This window comes from Cebus imitator, unplaced genomic scaffold, assembly GCF_001604975.1.
Source record: "Cebus imitator isolate Cc_AM_T3 unplaced genomic scaffold, Cebus_imitator-1.0 Scaffold387, whole genome shotgun sequence".
NCBI classification, from domain to species: domain Eukaryota; kingdom Metazoa; phylum Chordata; class Mammalia; order Primates; family Cebidae; genus Cebus; species Cebus imitator.
The window spans coordinates 956,814-980,736 of record NW_016107702.1 but is presented as its reverse complement, the minus strand read 5'-3'; the positions used below and the strand labels follow the sequence as shown (position 1 = coordinate 980,736).

The 23,923-nt window shown below is 42.7% G+C and overlaps 3 protein-coding genes across 9 annotated transcripts in view; 1 reads left to right on the top strand and 2 right to left on the bottom strand.

Annotated features, from left to right (window-relative positions):
- PARP15 (poly(ADP-ribose) polymerase family member 15) overlaps window positions 1–4,940 on the bottom strand; it is a 44,976-nt gene extending 40,036 nt beyond the window's left edge. The window contains exon 1 of one of the 2 annotated variants that reach the window (XM_037731232.1): window positions 3,007–4,940. In XM_037731232.1, the coding sequence (XP_037587160.1) occupies window positions 3,007–3,009 (3 nt within the window). In that variant the 5' untranslated portion in view covers window positions 3,010–4,940. The remainder of the gene's footprint in view (window positions 1–3,006) is intronic. The other variant, XM_017508185.2, reaches the window with a different exon arrangement.
- Window positions 4,941–8,923: 3,983 nt separating this feature from the next.
- Window positions 8,924–16,613, bottom strand: DTX3L (deltex E3 ubiquitin ligase 3L). 2 transcript variants are annotated; one of them, XM_017508182.2, is made up of 5 exons: window positions 16,319–16,613; window positions 14,842–15,053; window positions 10,815–12,350; window positions 10,159–10,376; window positions 8,924–9,149 (listed from the first exon to the last, which is right to left on the bottom strand). In XM_017508182.2, the coding sequence occupies exons 1-5, from the start codon at window positions 16,503–16,505 to the stop codon at window positions 9,080–9,082; spliced, it is 2,223 nt and encodes a 740-aa protein (XP_017363671.1). In that variant the 5' UTR covers window positions 16,506–16,613; the 3' UTR covers window positions 8,924–9,079. The 2 variants fall into 2 exon arrangements, with proteins under 2 accessions (XP_017363671.1, XP_037587155.1); XM_037731227.1 differs by lacking the exon at window positions 10,159–10,376 and having other exon boundaries at window positions 8,960–9,149.
- Window positions 16,613–23,923, top strand: part of PARP9 (poly(ADP-ribose) polymerase family member 9) — a 33,751-nt gene continuing 26,440 nt past the window's right edge. The window contains exons 1-5 of one of the 5 annotated variants that reach the window (XM_017508179.2): window positions 20,406–20,643; window positions 20,806–20,909; window positions 21,475–21,622; window positions 22,057–22,090; window positions 22,715–23,550. In XM_017508179.2, coding sequence (XP_017363668.1) covers window positions 21,530–21,622; window positions 22,057–22,090; window positions 22,715–23,550 — 963 coding nt within the window. In that variant the 5' untranslated portion in view covers window positions 20,406–20,643; window positions 20,806–20,909; window positions 21,475–21,529. Of the gene's footprint in view, window positions 16,832–16,976; window positions 17,285–20,405; window positions 20,644–20,805; window positions 20,910–21,474; window positions 21,623–22,056; window positions 22,091–22,714; window positions 23,551–23,923 lie in introns of those variants that run through there. The other 4 variants (XM_017508180.2, XM_037731225.1, XM_017508181.2 and 1 more) reach the window with 4 other exon arrangements.

Genomic DNA, 23,923 nt, shown 5'->3' with positions numbered 1-23,923 from the left:
CAATAGTAAGTATTTGTGTATTAAAACATATCTAAATATAGAAAAGGTACAGTAAAAACACAGTATTTATAAACTTGCAGGACCACCATTGTTTACATGGTAGGTCACTGACTGAAACTTAATTATGCAGAGCATGACTATATTTGTACACTCAAGTTCATTATTATCATTCACGATAGCCAAAAGGTAGAAGCAACCCAAATCCATCAATAGGTGAATGTATAAACAAAATATGTTTATATATACATAATAAAATATTATTCAGCCTTAAAAAGGAAGGAAATTATGACACATGCTATAACATGGATGAATCCTGAAGACATTATGCTAAGTAAAATGTCAGTCACAAAAAGAAAAATACATACTGTTTCAGTTTTGCAAGATGAAAAAGTTCTGAAGATTTTCTGTGCGACAATGTAAATACACTTAACACTACTGAACTGTATACTTAGAAATGGTTAAGGTGGTAAATCTGATGTTATATGTATTTTATCATTATTTTTTAAAATTAAAAGACAAAGAAACGGTAGATTTCAATGCAAATATTATCAAGGTTAAAAAATGTCATTTCATAATGACAAATGAATAAATTAATCAAATGGAAACAATTCTAAACATTTTTTCCTAATAGAGCTTCAAAATATATGAAGCAAATTGACAGAACTCCAAGGAGAAAATAAACAAATCCACAATTATAGTTGGAGATTTCAGCATCCTCTCTCAATAATTGATAGAACAAGTAGACATAAAATCAATAAGGACATGAGAACTGGGACAACACTGTCAACCAACTTCACCCAATTGACGTTTATACATTTATAGAACACTCTACCCAATAAAGGAATGTACTTTGTTTTCAAGTACGCTTGGGGATTTACTAAGATAGATCATATTCTGTCCATGAGACAGAGTCTCACTCTGGTGCCCCCACTGGAGTGTAGTGACACGATCTCGGCTCACTGAGATCTACCTCTGCCTCCCAGGTTCAAGGTCTCTCTTGCCTCAGCCTCCCGAGTAGCTGGGACCACAGGCATGTGCCACCATGCCTGACTAATTTTTTTATTTTTCATAGAGACTGGGTTTCGCCACGTTGGCCAGGCTGATCTTGAATTCCTGACCTCAAGTGATCCCCCTGCCTTGGCCTTGGCCTTCCAAAGTGTTGGGATTATAGGCATGAGCCACTGTGACCAGCCCTCAATATATAAATTTTCAATAATTCAAATAATAGAAAATATGTTTTCTGACTAGAGTGAAATTTTAACTATTAATAGAAAGCAATAGCAAACTGGTGATACCTAAGACTCCAAAGACTCTGTGCTGGATGATTTCATTTTTATGACATTTTGGAACTACAGGGACTAAAATCAGACCCATAGTGGTTGCCAGGAGTTCATCTTGAGTGAAGAGGTTGAAGACAAAGAAATTGGTAGAAAACTTTTATATCTTCATAGTGGCGGTAAACATTTGTCAAAACTCACAGAACTATACACTAAAAAGTATGAATTTTCCAAATATAGAAAAGCTATCTGCAAATTACACCTTAATTTTTAAAAGGAAAGAAAACATCAAAACATACATACATGCAAATAATTAGATGATATAGTGAATGAGAAAATCTCATATATAATATTGAGAAAAAAGAAAAATTGAACAAGAAATATTTTATGTGAAGATAACTATAAACCCTCTTTAAAGACACAAAAGTAGACAATGAAAAGGCATCCTTTGTTTTGTTTTCTATGTGCTTCAAAACATTCATTCATAATTGAGATTTCTGTGGTTGTGTTCAGAGGATCAGCACACAGATATTTTGATTTGTACACAATTCTTAACATACATACAAAAAAATCTAAAAAGTCATGTAATTCTTTTTAAAAGTTATTCTAGTGAATTTCCAGCTTAAAATTTGGAGACAAATTTTCCTTAAGAGGATATGAAGTACCAGTATCTACAATTGTTGATAAGCTGTTACATATATCCCACCAATTCACAATTTAATAGCATATACACTACATGTTCAAATTTTCAATCTTTCACAGCACATCGAGTTAGACCATGTCAACACCACCTAAAGATATCAGCTGTCTGTAATTTAATTTATTAATTTAATGCAATCCCAGCAAAAATTCCAAAGAGCTTTTCATTTTTCTTCTTTTTTAAACACTGATCATACATCAGAAAAGTTCATAAGGAAAAATAACAAGACTAGCTAGGAAAATGGTGACAAGGAAGCACTCTCTAGGACTAGTCCTGACATGAAAACATACAGCAAAGCCTCTCTAAACTAGAGGAATAAACAGGTCAGTGGACGAAAATGGAAGGTCCAGAAATACCCAAACTACATATGAAAGTCTAGCACATGATAAAGCCGGTATCTCAAGCTACTGGGGCAGTAATAACCTTTATAATAAATAGTGTTGGGGCAGCTTGACATGCATTTGAAAAAAAAACAGATCTACTCCTCAAACCACACACAAGAACACACTCCAAATGTATTATAGATCTAAATGTAAAAAATAAATCAGTTCAAGTACTAGAAGTGAGCATAAATAAATTCTTCTGTAACTTGGGTGTAGGGGAGAGTATGACTAAAAGTCACATAGTAAAATATGACAAAGTCTACACATCATAAAATAAAAGACTGGTAAGTTTTGCTACCCAAAAAAAAAAAAAAAAAAAAAGCCACTCTAAGCAAACTGAAAAAATAAAAATAAATTGGGAGGAAATACTCCTAACACATACCACAAATAAAGGATTCGCATCCTTTCAAACTTTATAAAGAACTTTTACATTTTAAGGGGGGAAAAAAGACCAGAAATGCTAAGGAAAAAAATGTAGCAAGCTCCCCTCTCTTCCGGGACCAGGAAGTCAGGGGTGGTCCGCGCCCCCTGGAAGAGAGGGTTCTGCGTGGCGTGGGGTCTCTGAGCCAGCTCGGTCTGCCGGGTCTCGCGGGCCCTGGGCTCAGCACTGCTGCCCCCTCCCTCGTCCGTCCCCCGTGCCCCTCACCATCCTCCCGGAGGAAGAGCGCTGGGAGGCCTGACGCGCCCCCGGGTTCCCAGCTGACCGCACGCTCCCCGCCTCCTGATCTCGTCGTGCTCTGGAAGTACAGGTGCAACTCCCTGCGCAAGCCTTTCGGGGGTCGGAGCCCAGGGACTCACAGCAGCTGGGGGAAAGAGCCGGGCCCAGGCCTCCTCAGCTCGCCCGGACTGCTGGGGCGTCCCATCTAACAGGCTTGTGCCTTGAGCTTCTTTCGCTTTCTTTTCTCTGAAAACCGCTTCTGCCAAAGACTGAGGCCTCAAGCTTGCAAACTGCCTCGGGATCGTCTTGCCCTTTGGGACAGACGTTGCTGCCAGACAAATCCTGGGTCAAAAATCCTGGGCGCTGCAATTTTATTAGTTGTGTAACCTCAGTCAATAGGATCTGTACAGTGGGCACAGCCATAACTATTTCACGGTATTATCATGACGATTAAATGAGATAAAGTCTGTAGAATGCCTGGCACATTAAAACACAAAAATCAGTATTCGTTTCCTTTTCTGCTGGGCATCCCATTCCTTTCTCCTCCACTCTCCCTACACACCCATCTTTAGAAAAATACACTGGGTTCTTTCCTGTGCTCCCTAAGCTAGGGCCAGAGTCAGGTTCCCCTTTTGCCCAACGCGGCATTATTTAATTTAATTCAACCAACGTGTATTGAAGGCCTTTGATATGCCTGGCATGTGTTAAGATTATAAAGATGAATTAGACATGGATCCCTTCTGTTTGGAATAAGGGGGGAAGTAAGGAGTTGCAGAAATAAAACATAGATTAATACAGTTGCCTGGTGTATCATGAAAATCCTGGCAGTATATGGATGATATACTCAAAATGAATAATTGAAGATAATTTAATAAAGAAATTACTTACACAGGTGCAGGCAAAGGGTTAAGGAAACCAGTGAAAAAAGGTGACACAGCCTTCTCCCCTTACCATCTAGGCCAAAGGGGCAAGGGAGGGGGCATCTGAACTTGGTAAGAGCTATACCCATAGGTAGGTGCCAGCAGGTAGAACTCATGACTGCTTACAGGAGATAGCTGAGGGAATATAAACATCCCAAGCTCTCTCTCCCCCTGCCTTCGGATCTCTGCTGGTACCTCCCACTGCAGAACCCAAAGAGCAATCAGAGAACAGAGCTGATGCAGTACTTGGTGGTCAGCCACCAGTACCACCTTCAAGGCAGAGAGTAGGGTAATCGGTTTTGGTATCATATCTGCATTGAGATACATATAAAATATTAGGATAACAGAAATCAGTGGTTCATTGTAATTTAAAGACACGATTGGAGAAGTTTCTATAGTAGTGGCATTTCAATAAGATCTTGGATGATGAGTAGGGGACTTTCTAAGAGGAAAATGAGGTGAAGAATCAGAATAAGGCATGTCTCTCTCTCTCTCCCTCTCTCTTCAGAGTTCCCTTTTTCATCATCTATCATGCAGAGAGTGGGGGCAGGGGGGTGGATTACAAAGATCACAAGAAATGAAAGTATAGACGATGCTTTGGAAAATCTTGTAGACTGTGTGACTGAACCCTAGGGACTTGGTAGTGAGGAAGGAATGGAAGGTATGCAAAGGGGCATGAGAAATCTCTATAATGTTCATGCTGCTTAGTTTAAACTCTATTTTCTAGGTCAATGGATCTCTAAATGTAATTCCCAGACCAGCAGCATCAGGCTCATTGTGAAGCAGTAACCAGGGTGATAACCCCTAGCACTGCGTTGCATTACATCTTACTTTGCCTGGCTTCTCTGTTTGTCCTTGGGCTTGGACTTCCAAAATTATTAATATCTTAATCTTTGCCTCAAGCTGTATGTTTTAGATCTGATCAATAAAAATGACCCAATCAATAAAAAAGGAAATAGTACCTAACTTCCATATGGAAATCAAACCAAACACAGTACTAAAAAAAAATTTTTTTTTTTTTTTTTTGAGATGGAGTCTCACTCTGTCGCCCAGGCTGGAGTGCAGTGGCATGATCCCAGATCACTGCAACCTCTACCTCCCAGGTGCAAGAGATTCTGATGCCTCAGCCTCCCAAGTAGCTGGGATTACAGATGTGCATCACCATGCCTGGCTGATTTTTGTTAATACTAAACTATTAAGCATAAGGAAGTCCAATAAAGATCTTAATTTTCTCCTAATGACTACTTTGATGCTATTTTCAGGGAAGCATCAAATATGTCAGTATTATTATTTTATTTTTTCTTTGGAGAGGAGTGTGCCCCTGATCTAATAGTGATCAATAAGCTGTCTGGGTAATTCAGCACCAATGTTGGAGAGGTGAAACAGAACCTCTAGAAGCAAGGAGGGGCACGTATAGTTTGATAGGGTATTACATATGCTTTCTCTAGAAGAGAAGAGAAGAAATCTGCAGCCTACTTTTATCTTTATAACCTTTGTGTTATAAGGAAAAAATATTGAGAAATGTGATTTTCACAGCCAAAAGTAACTGCAGTGAAGTCAAGAGTAGTTAAGTTGTGCTGTGGTAATATTTAGGAAGCAGCTACACACAAAATCAACCAAAGACCTTCATGCACATGTTATACAACTGTATCCCGTACGTATTGTGGGAAACACCCAGAATCTCAACCTAAGGGGCAAAAAAAAAGAAGTGAGGGAAAGAACACAATTTGTTCCAAATCTTTAACTTTATTTAAAGCAGATACAAATGATAACACCTTCCAAAGAGTGAAAGCAGTAATCCAAATGCTCTCCAATCACCCATACCATGAAGCTTGCCCATCATACACAGTGCAGTCTCCCATCCAGAACTTAGCAGAAACCAAGCTTTTGCTTCTTTGGAACAAATTTAGCTAAAAGATGAATAGCTAGAAAATAACCATAATGGTAAAGAATTTAATGAATCACCAAAAACTACATTTATTACCTAATTTTTTAAAAAGACATGTATCATTTAGCTTAAGCTTCATCAACTCTCTGGACAAAGAAAAAGATTGAGAGTTTTTAGGTTCTTCATATAGGATTTCCTCTGAGGAGATTCGCTTTGAGTACTGTGTGGGGATCCCTTTCTCAGAGAAGTCCAGAGCAAAGGGATCGCCTCAGCCTGCTCCATGGAGAAGTACCCTCATGGGAGACAGTATAGCTCTGGGGGCCAGAGCTATGGGGGGAGACTACCTGGTTCATATCCCAGCATTTCCACTTATTAACTGTGTGACTTTGGCAAGTTGCTTATCCTCTCAGTGCACCAGTTTTCTCAGTTATAAAATAAGAATTTGAATGGTATCAATCACATGGATGTAAAGCTCTTGTAAATGGGGACAAAATAAGTACTCACTAAATATTAGCTATTTAAGACAGGGTAAATTTATCTGACAAAAAATTTGTAGATGTGTATATGTATCTTTGGGAAAAGAAGAAGACATCTTGTTTACCATTTTTGGAGAGAGGCTGGGCCATGGATAATCACATAATTTGCTTTTATTACTTTAATCTGACTCGAAGAATCATTTAAAAATAAAATTTGACATGTCATATATTCATTACAGTAGGCTTATTTCACCTTTTTTCTGTCCAGAGAGAGTATCAGCGAGAAAGATTTTAAGGGTGAAAACATGAACTGGCGGGACTTAGTAAAAGGATAAAAAACTACCACAATGTGGGCTACAGTTATTATAAAAATTATAGAGACGGAAACTATAGCAAGTTTATTTTGTCTGTTAAACTTGGAAGTAAGCTGGGCATGGTTGTTCATGACTGTAATCCCACACTTTGGGAGCTCAAGGCAGGAGGATCCCTTGAGCCCAGGAGTTTGAGACCAGCCTGGGCAACACAGGGAGACCCCATCTCTAGGAAAAAAAAAAAAAGAAAATGCCAGGCATGGTGGTGCATGCCTGTGGTCCCAGCTACTTGAGAGGCTTAGATGGGAGCATCACTTGGCCCCATGAGGTTGAGGCTGCAGTGAGCCGGGATTGTGCCACTGCACTCCAGCCTGGGGGACACAGTGAGACCCTGTCTCAGAACAACAACAAGATAAACAAACAAAAAACACTTAGAAGTGGAGTATACTCAAAAGTACAAAAATATCTAGAGAAAAAAAATCTTCAGAAATTTGTAGCATTACTGTGGCAGGGCAAGTGCACCCAATATAGCAGTTTACAAGGAGAAGAAAGCAAAGGCTCAAGTGAAGGGCCTGGTTGGAGTCCAAGCTCAAGCCAGGCACCGTGGCACGTGCCTATAATCCCAGCTATTCTAGAGGCCGAGATGGGAGGATGACGAGCCCAGGAGTTCAAGTCCGGTCTTGATGTTTTCCCTTAAGAGACAGGGCAATATAAGTAAGGCCTTGTCTCTTAAGGAAAAAAGCAATGAAAGAAAGTTCAGTTTTCCAGATTAGTAGTGGACTCTAGAAACGACTTCCTTACTCCTGCCTCTGCCAGAGATTTAGGAGGCAAATATTCCTCTGCTGGTTTACTAGCAACCTGAGTCAGGCAACACAACTTTATGAAGCACTGCTATAGTTTGGTTTGTTTGACCTCTTCCAACACCCATGTTGAAATTTTTTTTTTTTTTTTCCCTGACCGCTGTATATCCAAAGAGTCACCTCATACCATGTTGAAATTTGATCCTCAGTGTTGGAGGTGAAGCCTAATGGGAGGGGTCGTGGGGGCAGATCCCCCATGAATGGTTTGGTGCTATTCTCAGGGGTGTGACTGAGTTCTCACTCTAGTTCTTGAAGAACTGGTTGTTTTAAAAAAGTCTGGCATCTCCCCTGCACCTCTCTCTCACTTCTTCTCTGCCATGTGATTTCTGCACACACTGGCTGCCCTTTGCCTTTGCTATGAATGGAAGCAGCCTGAGGCTTTCACCAGATGCCCAACTTTCTAGCCAGCAGAATTGAGAGCCAAATAAATCCTTTTCCTTTATAAATTACCCAGTCTTGGGTGTTCTTTTATAGCAACACAAACAGACTAAGACAGGCACCAACTATATACTAGGCTCACGCCTGTAATCCCAGCACTTTGGGAGGCCGAGGTGGGCGGATCACGAGGTCAAGAGCTCAAGACCATTCTCGCCATGATGAAACCCCGTCTCTACTAAAAATACAAAAATTAGCCGGGTGTGGTGGCACGCGCCTGTACTCCCAGCTACTCGGGAGACTGAGGCGGAAGAATCGCTGGAACCCAGGAGGCGGAGGTTGCAGTGAGCCGAGATTGCGCTGCACTCCAGCCTGGCGACAGAGCAAGACTCCGTCTCAAAAAAAAAAAAAGATAGTCTTGTGTGGGTCTGGTGGCTCATGCCTGTAATCCCAGCACTTTGGAAGGCTGAGGCAGGAGGATCCTGATCAACATGGCAAATCCTGTCTCTACTAAAAATACAAAAAATTAGTCGGGTGTGGTGGCATACATCTGTAATTCCAGCTACTGGAGAGGCTGAGGCGGGAGAATTGCTTGAACCCAGGAAGGAGAGGTTGCAGTGAGCCAAGATCACAGCACTGCACTCTAGCCTGGGCGACAGAGCGAGGCTCCATCTCAAAAAAATAATAATAATTATAATAGCCTTCCTTATTCCATTTATTACCAGTGCTTTCCCAATCTCTGCTCATGGCCACTTTTCCTGCCATGAGGTTTTAAAAGGGGAATATGGGTCTTTGATTTTCTACAACCAAACATTTCCCCCCGCCACCATTTATAATAGAATTTCACTTTCACAGGTATGAAGGGGAAAACAAACAAAAAAACTAAAGGAGCACCCCAGAGATGGCAATGAAAAAGGGATCAGTTGGCAGCTGATACTCCAACTGAAGGACATAGAAGATGATTTCAGACCCACCTCTAACCCCAGTGATGACACGAGAGGCATGACACCTGTGCAGCAGATTTTACACAGATTTGGGGGGCCTTTGTCTTCCATAAAAAGTATCACTCCCAAAATGACAAACTAGCAGATTCTTATTCTTATACAAACCATTTCTTGAAATGAAAAATTTCAAAGTTTTTTCTGAGTAAGGATTTAGATTGGCATTAAGTCAGCCTCCTAAAATATTTTTTTTTTGAAAGGCTGATTTAAGACATCTTCCACCAGTTTTCTTACTCAATTCCTTTGGCTTTTAGCTCATCTTGGACACGTTTCAGGTAAGAAGGATCAGGATAGCCGTAACTGGAGAAAGAAAAATTCCTTTAGCGTTACCACAAGTGGTTCTGATATGTGCAATAGATATTCAGCATTTAAGGATTTAATATAAAGTGTCGCAAACATGCACAAGTAATCCTGAAGGTGGATGACGTATCATGACTTTTACGTTTGTAGATGTCAGTCATTTAGCTAGCAAGTGAGCCTAGCTGTCTGGCCAACATCTGCCTTTCAACCTGGCTTCTACCCTGACAACTACAAAGCATTAATGTGATGTAGCTACTACATTTCGCATCAAAGGGCAAAGGGGTTTAGAATCCAAGATGAATGGTAAATACGTTGATTTAATTTGAGGCTTCATGTCTGTGTTAATTCTTAAAATTTTTCAGTTTATGGCAAGTAGTGACTCTCATAAAGATACAATAATATACTGTGTTTCATGGGGCATTGTAATCACATGCTAGTAGGATTTTCAAATTTAAGGTTTTGAAAAAGTCTCAAGGTACATATTTTCTTTAGTACCAAGGATTTGAGGAATACTATTTGGGTTTCATAAAGAACAATTGGATTTCCTGTAACACGGTTTCTACTAATAGTCTCCTCAAAACTTAGACTTTTTCCTAGAATATTATTACCAAGTGATTTCCGGTTCTCTGTGGACTGGTGGAGGAACAGGGGAAAAAGAAAGGTGACCTTAAAAGAAAGCAAAGTAACATTCCTAGGATCTAGTCTTCAAATAGACATGAAGCCTCAAATTAAATCAGCATATATACTATTCATCTTGGATTTAAAAACCTCCTGCCCTTTGGTGCAAAATTTAAATAACTCCATAGTACTTTATAGTTGGCAGGGTGGAAATTGATGGGGACCAATCTTTCTGTCTTTGAAATGTCATCCCCGATTAGCATCTCTCAAAATACTTTACTATACCCAATACCGCTGCTATAGGTTCTCCTTATATACACATTCAAAAATTGTCATATTTCATAATCCCTATGCTCTGTTGAGCATCCATTACATCCCAAAAGGCTCTCACCTTTCTGGTCCTCCAAATTTGGATGTTTTGTGGTGAATATCATTCCAAGTGATGACATCTGAGATTCCTAATACTCGAGAGTTCCCCACTGTAAAAATCAGCTTTTGCTCAAAGGCCCTACGAAGCAGTTCCAAAACCTTCCTTCCTTCCTCATTATCAGGCAAGTATGCAATTCGATGTACTCCAGGGTAGGTCTTTCCTGGGTTTGGGTGCTCCTTCTGTGTGAAAACAAGAAAATGTCATGTGAAAATAGCACACTATCTAAATTTTTCTGTATGTATAGATGTGTTCGTTTGTAGATAAAGCAAATCAAAAGCAAGAAAAGTATTGAAGTTTTGCTCATACTCCCAGTAACTCATATTTCTCCTCTTTCCTTGAATTCATGCTGGGAACACTTTCCACCTTCCTGACCCCCCCACCCCCCAGGCCAACTCAAGATATAATCTCCACCCACCCTTTCTCTGTCTTCAGAAATAGACAAAAAGCTATTTGAGTCATCAGCAAACTCTGTGACCTTTAACTATTTCAGTCCCTTGTGTATGACCGTGGAGATAATTCCTTGGGAAATCTACTGTCTAATAGGCAATAGGACAGTCTCTTTTGCTCTAGTAATCGTAGTGTAGTGGCAAGAAACCATGGACCTCAGAAATACTTACTGTTTGTTTGCCTCCTTTCATGTTATAATTAATCTCAATGGTGCCGCAGGAATCATAACCTGGAAGTGACTCTTTTGAAACATGGACAACCATGCTTCCATCTGGCTGATTTCCTTTCTGAACACCATAGGAAGTCTGACATGTGGGACAGACTGGCTTATATTCCATGGCTTTGTTGATACAAGGAGTGCAGAATTCATGCTTGCACTTTGGTAGCACTTTTTTGTTACTAATGGTGTCCATACAGATGACACAGACGTCCTTTTCCTTCTTGTCCACTTCTAAGGCCTCAGAACTCACAGAGCCCTTGAGTGGCAGAGAAGCTGCTTTGGAATCATCACTATCAATGTCCATCGGTGTTTCAGGATCCTCATTCAATTTCTCTCCAGCCAATGAAGCTGTTCCTCCTCCTTTTAGAATATACTGCTTCACCTCTGCAAGGTGATTTGGCAAACCAATCAAAGTCATTGACTCCTTATTTAGCACAAAGTGTACATTTGGATGTCTTTTTCTAAAGTCATCAGCAAACTTGGTCTGATGTAAGTCCTTTCTCTCCTTGCCCAAAGATTTCAGTAAAAGAACTTCTCTCATCAGCTGACATGAGGCATGTTGAAAGGCATCGATGAAACTTGCATAAGCATGCACAGATAGATCTACCTGCTTGTCCTTGGGTTCAAACAGAATGCAGGTTTTCTGACCTTTCTCAAAAACCTTGATGCAAGTGTCATACCTTTTTTCGATCTCTGATACCTCCCGTAGTAATTCAGCTTCTAAAAGCTTATAGCGAGCACTATCAACTTCAATTCCTTTCGTCATCCAACTGGCAGTCAATAGTTTCACAGGTGCCTTGACAAGAGCTTCAGAGATTTTTTGTTTGGCAGCTGAAATGTCATCTTGGGTCCCAAGGAGAATTAATTCTCTTCCTTTCTCCTTTATAAGGAGCTTTGTAAACAGGTGATTCAATTTCTGTTTGATTTGATTTGCCTGCTTACTGTCTGGTAAAGAGACACATTCTTGCTTCAGAGGTTCTGTATTCTTCTGAAATTCACTAGCAAAAGACTCACGAGCTGCTTCTAGGTCATCTGATTGATCTGTGGTGAAATCTAAACAGACCATATTTGGAGAACTCTCCTGGATTTTAATGTTTACACCAAATTTTATCTTTATTGAGTTGATTTTATCAGGGCAGATAAATTTGAAGTATTCAAAGTAAGGCAAGGGAACTTCAAAACAGTTGCTTTTTTCTTCTGCCTTGGTTTTTGGTTCAGAAGGAGAAATGCAGCTGTCCCTGTCCTGCTGACTGAGTGGCTTCCTCTCTGTCGCTGAAGGGGAAAATTCCTGTTTCCGCTCACTTTCCAGGAATTGCTCACTCAAAAATTGATGTATTTTTTCAATGTCTTGGAAGTCACCATACACCTTCTCAATTCCATTAGGACCTTCCATTTTTTTGACATTAGGGCACAGTGTGGTTATGTATGCCCTCTGCTCTTTGGAGAACAGGTTACAGTTCAGGTCAGCTGTTACAGTAAGAAAGATCTGAAATTTTAAAAGGAACAGGAACAAATAAAACCTCTCAGCATGCAGGCCTACAGTCTTTTCTTCAGGAGAATGCCTAGAGACTAGAGAAACAACCACTACATCTTCCCTAAGCAGGGGGTGACTTCTTTCAAATCCATTTTATTTATTTATTTATTTTTACTTTTTGAGTTTCGCTCATTTTGCCCCAGCTGGAGTGCAATGGCGTGATCTCAGCTCACTGCAACCTCCACCTCCTGGGTTTAAGCGATTCTCCTGCCTCGGCTTCCTGTGTAGCTGGGATTACAGGCATGCACCACCATGCCTGTCTAATTTTTGTATTTTTAGTAGAGACAGGTTTTCTCCATGTTGGTCAGGCTGTTCTCGAACTCCCAACCTCAGGTGATCCACCCTCCTCGGCCTCCCAAAGTGCTGAGGTTACAGGTGTGAGCCACTGCGTCCAGCCTCAAATCTTTTTTAGAGGATGCAGCATGCTACATTCCAGAGGTTCTAAGCCCTGTCTGGATATAAGAATCACCTGGCGAGTTCAGGGAAAAACAAAACAGCCAAAGCCCAAGTGCATCCCCAGAGATTCTGATGTTAACTGTCTGCAGCGGGGCCTGGGCATGAGCATTTCTAAAAGCTCTATGGCCAAGATATCTGTGTTCTACAACTTCCACTATCTGTTTGATCTTGGGAACAGCAGTCGAGGGAAGGCACTTGTGCTCTCTGGGTAAGTTGTTGTGGCCCCAAAAAAAGTCTGTGAGCTTGGAAGGGAGCCATAAAACTGAGGAAAGGGCTTTTCCTATTACTGTTTTTTCTCTTCTTCACGCCTCCTTTTTTCTTTTTTCAACTAAACACCCAACTGCATGCAAAGTTGCTGGGCCCTTCTAAACCCTGGCCTTTAGAAGCTCAAATATAAGACATGCCGGATTAAGATAAAAAGGACAGAGGCAAATTGAGTATAATATAAAAAGCAAAATTTCTAACGTTTTGTTGCCTCTTAAGGACTTGGCATGTAAGATCCTTCCTCCAGATCTTCAAAATGTTTCCTGAATCCAGCCATTTCTCACACCTCCATTAGGACCACCCAGAGTCCACGCCATTATCATCTTTCACCTGGTGCACTGCAACCCCTCCTAACTGGGCTCTAACTTTCCATTCTAGCTCCTTCCTACGTTCAGTTTTCCAACAGCAACCAGAGTGACCCTTTAGAAACATAAACCAGATCGCCCTCTCCCCTGGCTCAAAACTATCTGATGAATCCCCTAACATTTTAAATTAAAAAGCCAAAGTCCTTACCTTCAGCCCCAAAGGCCTATATGTCTTCTAGGTAACTTGCCGAGTTCCTAGCACCTCTCTCCCTTGCTCCCCGCCCTCCCTGCCACTGGCTTCCTTAAAGTTTCTGGGCCTCAGATGTTGGCTCTTGGGGCCTTTGCACCTGTGCTTCCCTATAGGACATTTCCCCCTGAGAAATCCGCTTAGGTAGAGATGTCACCTCACTTGAGGTTTTTCCAGACATCCTATTTTAAATGGTGGTTCTGTCACTTCTGTCACTTATTCTTCTTATTCATCTTCCTAGCAGGTATGACTGGCAGACATTTCATTATATGTCTATTTGTTTACTAATATTGTCTGTTTCTCTCACTAGAAGGTGCTGTCCCTGGAAGCAGAGTCTGCCATGTTCCTGGCTGCCTCCCCAGCTCCTGTAACAGTGCCTGAAACACAGTAGGCAGTTGATATCTATTTTTGAATGAATCTTGTCATCATTCAAGTTTCAGGCCAAATGTCACCTCCTCAGTCGTCTCTGACTGCTGGTTAGAAGTAGCACCAGGCCAGCCACGGTAATTCATGACTGTAGTCCCAGCACTTTGGAAGGCCAAAGCGGGCAGATTGCTTGAGCCCAGGAGGTCAGGGATGCAGTGGGCCATGATTGTGCCACTGTATTCCAGCCTGGGTGATAAAGCGAGACTCTGTCTCAGGGGAAAAAAAAATAACACTACCCCCATCTTCCCCTTGCTCGCCCTGGCTCTGTTTCTCTCCAAATAAATAAAATGGAGATTTTTTGTTGTTTTTTTTAAATCAGAATGGCACTGTTGCCCAGGCTATAGTGCAATGGCGCAGTGTCAGCTCTTGAACCCTCCTGGGTTCAACCAATTCTCCTGCCTCAGCCTCCCAAGTAGCTGGGACTACAGGCGTGTGCCACTACACCCAGCTAATTTTTTTTGTATTTTTAGTAGAGGCAGGGTTTCACCATATTGGCCAGGATGGAATAAAATTGTTTTATTTACTTTATTTACTTGCCTATTGTCTTTCTGTGCATGCCCTGGCCCCATAATATAAGCTGCCTGAGAGCAGGGATCTTGTCTGTTGTCTTAATCTCTGTGTCCAGTGCCTAAAACAATGCCTGGCTCCCGTGTATGTGCCCATGTGGGTGTTGGGCCAATAACATATGAGGTTGGTGACTGGAGAGGAAGCGCAGGGACAGTCAGCTCCTTTTTTCAATACTCACCTTTTGGAGACAGGAATCCACAGCATTAGGAATCTGTCCATCATTTTGATGTGTATCAACAGACAGTGTTTCTGCTTGTGACTGTGGCAGCGAAGAAATTTGGGGTCTTGTGTTCTTCTTTATTGAGTTTTCAGTGGGTACCAGCAAAATGGGCATAGGTTTGTCATCAACAAGCATTTGGTGCGCTCCTTTTTTCAACACTCTCTCCTTAGCTTCAGCAGAGACATTAAATACACACACAAAAATTGGAGAGATGTCAAGTAATCCTCTCATTCCTGTGTCTGTATCCTGCCCCAGCACCTCCCAGTAAGGCTGCTACCTGCATCCTGGAGTGGTCGGTTGGCAATGGAGGAAGTGGGGGAACTATTCAGAGCTCTAAAGTGTGGCGCTTAAGCTTGGCTTAATGACAATGGAACATTGTCCACTCATTAAATGTCATGTTTCTGAAACTGTCTCCAGTCTCTCCTTTACTCCTTCTCTCCCTCCCTCCCTTCCTTTCCTTCTTTCCTTCCTTCCTTCCTGAGATGGAGTCCCACTCTGTCACCCAGGCTGGAGTGCAATGGTGTGATCTCGTCTCACTGCAACCTCTGCTTCCTGATTTCAAGCAATTCTCCTGCCTCAGCCTCCGGAGTAGCTGTGGCTACAGGTGAGCACCACCACATCCAGCTAATTTTTGTATTATTAGTAGAGACAGAGTTTCGCCATTTGGCCAGGTTGGTCTGGAACTCCTGGCCTCAGGTGATCCAGCAACCTCAGCCTCCCAAAGTGCTGGGATTACAGGCATGAGCCACCCCACCTGGCCCAGTCTCCCATTTCAATACCCATTATGTAGGAAAGTGACAACAGCAGGAATCAAGACTGCAGACTCCCAATTTTATAAATACATATGTGTTTACTGACATTCATAAAAAAGGGCAAGAAGGAAATATGCCAAATGGTCACACTGTTTATCTCCTGGTTTCTTTCTTTTTTTTTATTCTTTTACCTTTTCTATAGTGAGCATATATCACTTTTGTAATCCTCAAAAATACAAAATGGAACATCCTTTTGTTCATGGATGGAACAATGGGACCCATTATTTAAAACATAAAAGTGGAATCCCTGGCAAGTACTAGAGCCCCCCAAGAAATATGAAATAAAATAAAAGTGGAATCCCTGAATGACAAGGACAGCGGCTGGCAGGCATCTGGGGGAAGGAAGACGACAGCTGAGAAGTTAGGTTGAGGATATGGAAAGCATCCACACTAAGGCGTGTTCAGCCAGACCCGCACCGGGCATATGTGAGGCCCTATCCTCCACCGAGCGTCCACAGTCTCAGTGAGTCTCTGGGCAGCAGGGCCCGTCCCTGTCCCCCACCGCACAGTGCCACCATACTTTCTCCCGCCCTCTCCCCTAGATCAGCTTGAACTGGGCCCGCCCGGAGACCCGGGCCTGGCCCCCAGGGACGGCTTTCGCAGCCCGGCCGCCCGCAGCTCACCTGCCCTTTCACTGAACTCCACCTGGAAGGTGCCCGGGGCGGCGTGTTCCCGGGGCCGAACGCTGCACTCCCCGCCGCCCGACTGCCGCTGGCTCTGGAAGTAGCTCTCCAGCTTCCTTCGTACCCGGGCGCCGGAGTCGGACACCCGCACGAGGAGCGGGGACGGCGGGCGCGGGTTGAAGGCCATGGCTCTGCACGTCGGGAGGGCGCGGGGGCTCCCGGACGCAGCTGGGCCCCGACTGAGGAAAAGGCGCCGCCCGCCCCGCCGACTGGACGCAAAGTTTCAGTTTCGCTTCCCTGGAGGTCCCTCCCTGTTCCCGGCAGAGCCGCTTCCCCCTCCTCCCTGTGCAGTCCGCGCCGCGGCCAGCGAGCCTTCTGCCAGGTAAGTGGGTCCGGTGCCCCTGGGCCCTCGGGGTCCCCTCTCCTGCAGGCTCGGGGGCGGGGTGGGGGGAAGGAAGCGCAGACCGGGGTCCCGGGGCCAGGCCTCCCTTGTGAGTAGACTGTGCAAAGAAAGTTCCTCCTGTGTTTCTCTTTGTAACTCTTACTGCTGTTATCACTGTTATTTGACGCTAAAAAGTAATTCACATTCTGAATCCATGTTAAACTTACCCATTTTTGAAAATTTAAATGTGTTAATATGGTAATTGTGATTTGTGAACTATTCCTTCCCTCCAGCTCTACCCTTTAGACGGGCTTCTGGGAGCTTTTCTCCTCCATTGCTTGATTTAACCAACAGCACTGAATTGTTTCTTGCTGCCCAAGGAGCAGAGCAAGGCCCTGATGTCAAGGGCTGGTGAGGGGAGGCGGGCCTGTGAACCAAGAAGCAAAACCTCTTCAAGGTCTCCAAGAGGAAGTTTCAAGCAGAATCTTAATAAGAGTGTGGGGGTGAAAGCACCCCAGGCTCAGGGACCACTGTGGTCTGAAGCACAGAAGGGGCCCGGGGCCTGGGGCCTAGGAGGAGGGGAGGTAGGTGAGGGGATGAGGGACAGAGGGCCTTCCTAGGTGGCCACTGTCCAACAGAAACACAATGGGAACCGGTATGTGCATTCTAACATTTTTGCAGTCATATTTTTTAAAGGGTAAACACATAAAATTAATTTTAATTATGTTATTTAACTTGATGTATCCAAAACTTAATCATTTCAGCATGTAATGAGATTTTTACATTCTTTTTATCATACTATGTCTTTGCAACCCAGTGTTTTTCTTATACTTACATCATATCTCGATTCAGACTGGTCACATGTAGCCTCAGTAGCTTTGTGAGGCTGATAGTACACCTTGGACAGCACAGGTTTAGATGGTGAAAGGCCTTGAAGATCAGTGAAGACGAATTGAAGGGTTGTAAGCAGGGGAAGCAAGAGAATGTCTTGCCAGATTTGCATTTTGCAAATATGGTGCTGACAAGGGTGTGGAGGACATTTACAAACAGGGATGAATGGCGGCGGACAGGCCTGAGATAAGGTTTTTGCACATGGCTGGTAAGACTGGAAATGGGTCAGTCGTTACTGTGAACAATTTGGCAGTACTATCAGAATTACAACTGCATATACTTTTTGGTTCTGGAGTTCCACTTCTAGGAATTTGTCCCATTGATAGATTAGCCCCTGTGTGAAGTGATCTGTGTACAAAGATGTTCTTTACAGCCTTGTTTACAATAGCAAAAGATAGGGAACTTTTTGATGTCCACAAATAGGGGGACTAGCAGTTTAATAATAGTATATCTATACAGCGGAATACAATGGGCAGTGGGAAAAATGAAGAAGCTCTCTATGTGCTAATATGAAAAGATCTCTAGGATACATTAAGGGGGAAAGATAAGATGCAGAAGTGTGTGTGTAAGCTACTACCTTTCATGTAAAAATGACTCTGGAAGAATACAGGAGAAGCACTGATTGACTCTGGACAGGGAATTTAGTGAGAGAGATAAGAGGAAACCTTTTGCACTTTCCAAGTTGGAACCATCTACATGTAATACCTATTAAAACAATAAAATGTAAAATTAGGTACATTTAAATGTTTTCAAAGAGTATATTGACACACCTCAGGCAAAAGGTGCTGAGACCCTGAAGTGAAGCCGTGTCAGTGGGTGAGGAAGGTAGGGGCATATTTGAAAGTGATTTACGTGGTCAGGTCCCAGAGGTGAGTTAGATATGAAACAAAAAAGACTTGAGGAAAGTTCCTAGATTTCTGATTTGAGTGCATAAATGATATATCATGTACTGAGCTGCAGAATCCAGGAGATAAAGTATCGATTTGATGGGGGTGGGATGGAGAATTGGGGACCAGAAAATAAGAGGTGTCCTTTTGCAGGTGTTATTTGAGGGAACTGTGGGACCTCCAGGTAGAGTTGAAAAATGAGGCTCAGGAGAGCCATGGCCTAGAAATACAGATACAGGAGTCATATTTGCAGTTGGTGAGTTGAAGCCATGGGAGTGGATGAGATCAATCCTGGAGAGTAAGTAGAATGAGATGAAAAATGCCTTAGATAGAATCCTGGAGCAAACAATTAAGGGGTAGCTGGTGGAAGTGAACTCAAGGTAAAGGCCTGTAAAGGTAAAGTGAAGGGTAATAAAAGAACCAAGGGAAGATGGCATAGGAGAAGCCAAGAAAGCAGAATTTCAGGAATGAAAGAGTGAGATACTGTAGAAAGTGGTTCAGTAAAGATGGACAGAAGATAGTCCACTGGCATTAACTACATGGGGGATTCTGCTGAGCAGTTTCTCTCTGTTTTCTTGAGATAGGGTCTCACTCCTGTTGCCCAGGCTGGAGTGCAGTGGCATGACCACAGCTCACTGCAGCCTGAACTTCCCACCAAGTGATCCTCCCACCTCGACCTCCCAAGTAGCTGGAACTGTAGGCATGTGCCAACATGCGCAGCTAACTTTTTGTATTTTTAGTAGAGATGAGGTCTTGCCATGTTGCACAGGCTGGTCTCGAACTCCTGAGCTCAAGCAATCCTTCTGCCTCTGCCTCCCAAAGTGCTGGGATTACAGGTGTGAGCCACCATGCCTGGCCACTGGCAGTTTCAAAAGAGTGCTGGGGATGAGGTAGGGAACCAGGTTATAGTAGGCTGAGTGAGCAGGCAGGCAGGAGGAGAATTCACTACTCATTCCAGAAGTTTGGCTGCTTTTGAAGAGAAGGAAACACAATAGGAAGCAGTGATGGAAAGCTGGCAAGGCTTTCGTGGTTATTGCCGTTTTTAAAATGGAAGAGATGGAATGTTTAGGACACTATGCTCCTTGTTTGGCCATCCATAGGCCTGTAAAACCTGGCCTGACGACAGAAACAGGTGCAGCATTTAAAGCAAAAGCCCATGGTCAAAGCATGTGAAGTCATCCTTCTTTTTTGAAAACAGCAGTGCCCTCTGGAGGCAAAAAATGCATCTCGTCTGCATTTTAGGATCATACTAGACCTGCTGCTTTCCCTTGATGAGTAAGAACAGTATACTGTGATGCTTACCTTTCTATTGCAAAGACATTAGAAATTATTTGGAGGCCTAAAGATAGCAACAAGTGTGGGCCACTGTATCTTTATGCATTTTCATCATTACAGTTCTAAAAATTCATAATACAGTATTTAATTCCTACCTAGTATATGGAAAACCATTAAAAAGTATTTTTTTCCCAGAGTTTCTAACTTTTAACCAGATTTGCCCCTATCACTAGGTCAAGGATATGTATCACAAATTCAAAATACACACCCCTCACAGGCACAAATGGAATTTCCTCTTTCTTCAAACACTCTCCAGGGTGCTTCACTCACTCATAACCCTCGGTCTTCCTCACTGTGCTGTTCTGTCTCACCACTTTGTTATCATCCTCTTTTTGTTGTTGTTGTTTTGGGGTTTGTTTTTGTTTTTGTTTTTTTGGTTTCTTTTGAGAAGGAGTTTCCCTCTTGTTGCCCAGGCTGGAGTGCAATGGTGCCATCTTGGCTCACCGCAACCTCCGCCTCCCGGGTTCAAGCATCTCTCCTGCCTCAGCCTCCTGAGTAGCTGGGATTACAGGCATGCGCCACCACACCAGGGTAATTTTTTGTATTTTTAGTAGAGACGGGGTTTATCCATGTTGGTCAGGCTGGCCTTGAACTCCTGACCTCAGGTGATCCGCCCGCCTCAGCCTCCCAAAGTGCTAGGATTACAGATGTGAGCCATCACACCCGGCTCATCCTCTTCTAAATATGTAAAACCTTACTGCATCCTTCAAGGCTGGGCTCTAGTCTCACCTCCTCTGTAAAGCTTTCCCTATTCCAGGCCATAGAACATTTTCCCTTCTCTGAACTGCCATTATGATTTCAATTGGAACCTCTCTTGGAAAGCATAAAAGGTAAGCAGTAACAACAACAGCAAAACAGTGTGTACATGGTTATCAAGGAAATAAAGAACTGTTCAAGATCAGAAATCATGTTCAGTCCCCTGCAGTATATTCTTACCAAATTGCCTAAGATTCTGGCTAATGCTTATTGCATCTTTTCTAATTCATTCCTAGAAGCGGACCACCATATCTGGAAACTACAGTCTATGCTTTGAAGTGCAAAAGAGAATAAACACTTAAAGACTCTCCCGGGGACCTGAAGGATGGACTTTTCCACGGTAAAAAGCATAAATGTGTATACATCATGAACCTTTATCAGTATATGAATAATTATTTCTATTACAGCAATAAATCTGGGGTGTTCACTAACACCTGACATCCTCACCTGCTTTTAATAGCCCAATAAAGTTTTTCCCTTTCTCCCTTCTTGGGAAAAGGGGAATCAAGAATATGCTAATCTAATCAATAGTGTCAACTTGAGGCTGGATGATTTTTCAGAATCATTTTAATTCTCTTAGCTCATTCAGTGATTCTTCCTTTTGGGTTGGGGTAAGGAGAGTAATAGAGGATGAAGGAAAATAATAGAGAAAGGTACCTCACTTGCTAAACTTGAAAATTCCACATTAAGGCTGTGCCATGACAAAGGCAATTGAAAGTGGATCCTTGCTGGTGGATGAGAGACAGAGCTGATGAGGCTCATGTCCCCAGGTCTTCTGGGGAGATGAGGAAAACCCATGAGCCTTTGGAGATTGGAGTCTATCTGAGAGTTTGGGGTCATTTTGGTCTTTGACTTTTGAATCTTTTAAAGTATTAATCTCTAACCCTCATCTCATTCTGAATTAGAATGAGATGTACTGAGATGCGTTGACAGTGGCTGGTGCCTATAATCCCAGTTACTATGGAAGCTGAAGCCAGGAAGATGGATCACTTGAAGCCAGCAGCTCAAGACCAGCCTGGGCAACACAGCAAGACTCCTCTCATCTCTAAAAAAGTAAAAACAATTAGCTGGGCATGGTGGTGCATGCCTGTAGCCCCAGCTATTCAGGAGGCTGAGGTGGGAGGATCACTTCAGCCCAGGAGTTCAAGGCTGCAGTGAGCTGTGATTGCACCACTGCACTCCACTCTGGATGACAGAGTGAGACCTTGTCTTGAAAAAAATTTAAATTAAAAAAAAAGAAATGCATTGGCCTCTAGGGAAATGGCTAGAGTCCATGTTTGCTGGCACATTTAGTATTTTAAGTGTTTGGGGCACATAGATTAAAAAAAAAACAAACATGCTCTTTCCCCCTCCCTCCCAAACCCAGTGCTTTGAGCAGGATTTCCGTTGCATTGTGTTTACTGCAGTGTATTTGTTATCAGTAAGCTGTAGTCATTCCACCTTTATTCTACTTCCATTTTTAAGAAAGCCATTCTCATTTTTCACAGGGTGCCGGAGCAGCAGCTTACAATGAAAAATCAGGTAGGATTACCTCATTCTCACTCGTATTTCAGAAAGTCTGCTCAGATCTTTCCTCAATGGAGAAAGGGGAATACAAAAGAGAATATCTCCCCCACAAGTGCTCAGGTGCATGACTGCAGACCCTTGTGGGAACCCCCGCACATGCTTCAGAGTTGGTGTGACACCAGCAGGCATTTCTTTCAGGGTCCACACCATTTCTCTCCTTTGCCCATAAATGTGAGACTCTTTTGAGGACAGTCTGCAGCTGAAATGATGCCTTAGACATCATGAAATACAATGTCCCAAAGTATATATATTTAAAAATTCACGAGTCCTCATATACATAGTTTTCCTACCATCATCAATGTATCATAGTAGCTACCACTATGGAGTACTTACTATGTGCTGAGCACAAGACTGTGCACTTTATGGGTGACCTACCATTGAAAACTCTCGGATGTCCTTGGTCTGATTATATGCCTGGTTGAGAAGAAGTATCACGAAGGGCGCTGGATGAAGATCATCTCTCTTTGGCACATAGGAAACACAGTTTTCTCGTACAAAGTGGGATTACAACTTTTTCAAAGGAACCCTTCTCTTTTTATGTATTTATTTATTTATTTTTTATCTTCTCTTCTTTTTCAGAGACAGACACTATTGAAGAAAACTATAGTTGGCACATTCCCATTAACCATGACGACTTCAAAATTTTAAAACCTAATGAGAGTCAGCTGTGTGAAGTCCTCCAGAGTAAGTTTGGCTGTATCTCTACCCTGGTCTCTCCAGTTCAGGAAGTCAACAATAAATCTCTGCAAGTGTTCAAAAAAATGCTGACTCCTGGGCTAGAGTTATCGGTCTGGAAAGATGACCTCACCAGACATGCTGTCGATGCTGTGGTGAATGCAGCCAATGAAGATCTTCAACATGGAGGAGGCCTGGCCCTGGCCCTGGTGATAGCTGGTGGACTTGAAATCCAAGAAGAGAGCAAAGAGTTCGTTGCCAAACATGGTAAAGTACGAACTGGTGAGATAGCTGTCACAAGAGCGGGGAGGCTTCCCTGCAAAGAGATCATCCATGCTGTTGGCCCTCGGTGGACGTTATGGAATACACAGGGATGTATTGAAAAGCTGAGGAAGGCCATTGAAAATATTCTGAATTATGTCATCTACAGAAATACTCACATTAAGACAGTAGCAATTCCAGCCCTGAGCTCTGGGATTTTTCAGTTCCCTCTGAATTTGTGTACGAAGATTATTGTAGAGACTATCCAGGTTAATTTGCAAGGGATGCTGATGATAAGTAATTTGAAAGAAATTCACCTGGTGAGCAATGAGGACCCTACTGTTGCTGCCTTTAAAGCTGCTTCAGAACACATCTTAGGGAGGAGTGAGCTGGGACAAGAAACCACTCCTTCTTTCAATACAATGGTTGTGAACAACCTCACCCTCCAGATTGTCCTGGGCCACATTGAACAGCAGACGGTAAGACTTTGTTTCTGTTCTCTTGCACTGGCACAGGTGATCCCTGAAAATTAAATAATTTTTGAATATACACAATGCAACACCATGTAGAAACCATCTTGTTAGGGTTAAGAATATGAGCCAGGTGTAGTGGTACATGCCTATAATACAGCTGCTATTTGAGCCCAGGAGTTGAAGGCCAGCCTGGGCAACATAGCCAGACCCCATCTCTTTAAAAAATTTTAATTTAAGTTTTTTTTAAAAATGCTGATTATAGTAGCTCATGCCTGTAATACCAGCACTTGGGGATGCCAAGGCAGACATATCACTTGAGGTCATGCATTCGAGACCAGCCTGAGGAACACAGCAAGACCATGTCTCTCAAAAAAAAAAA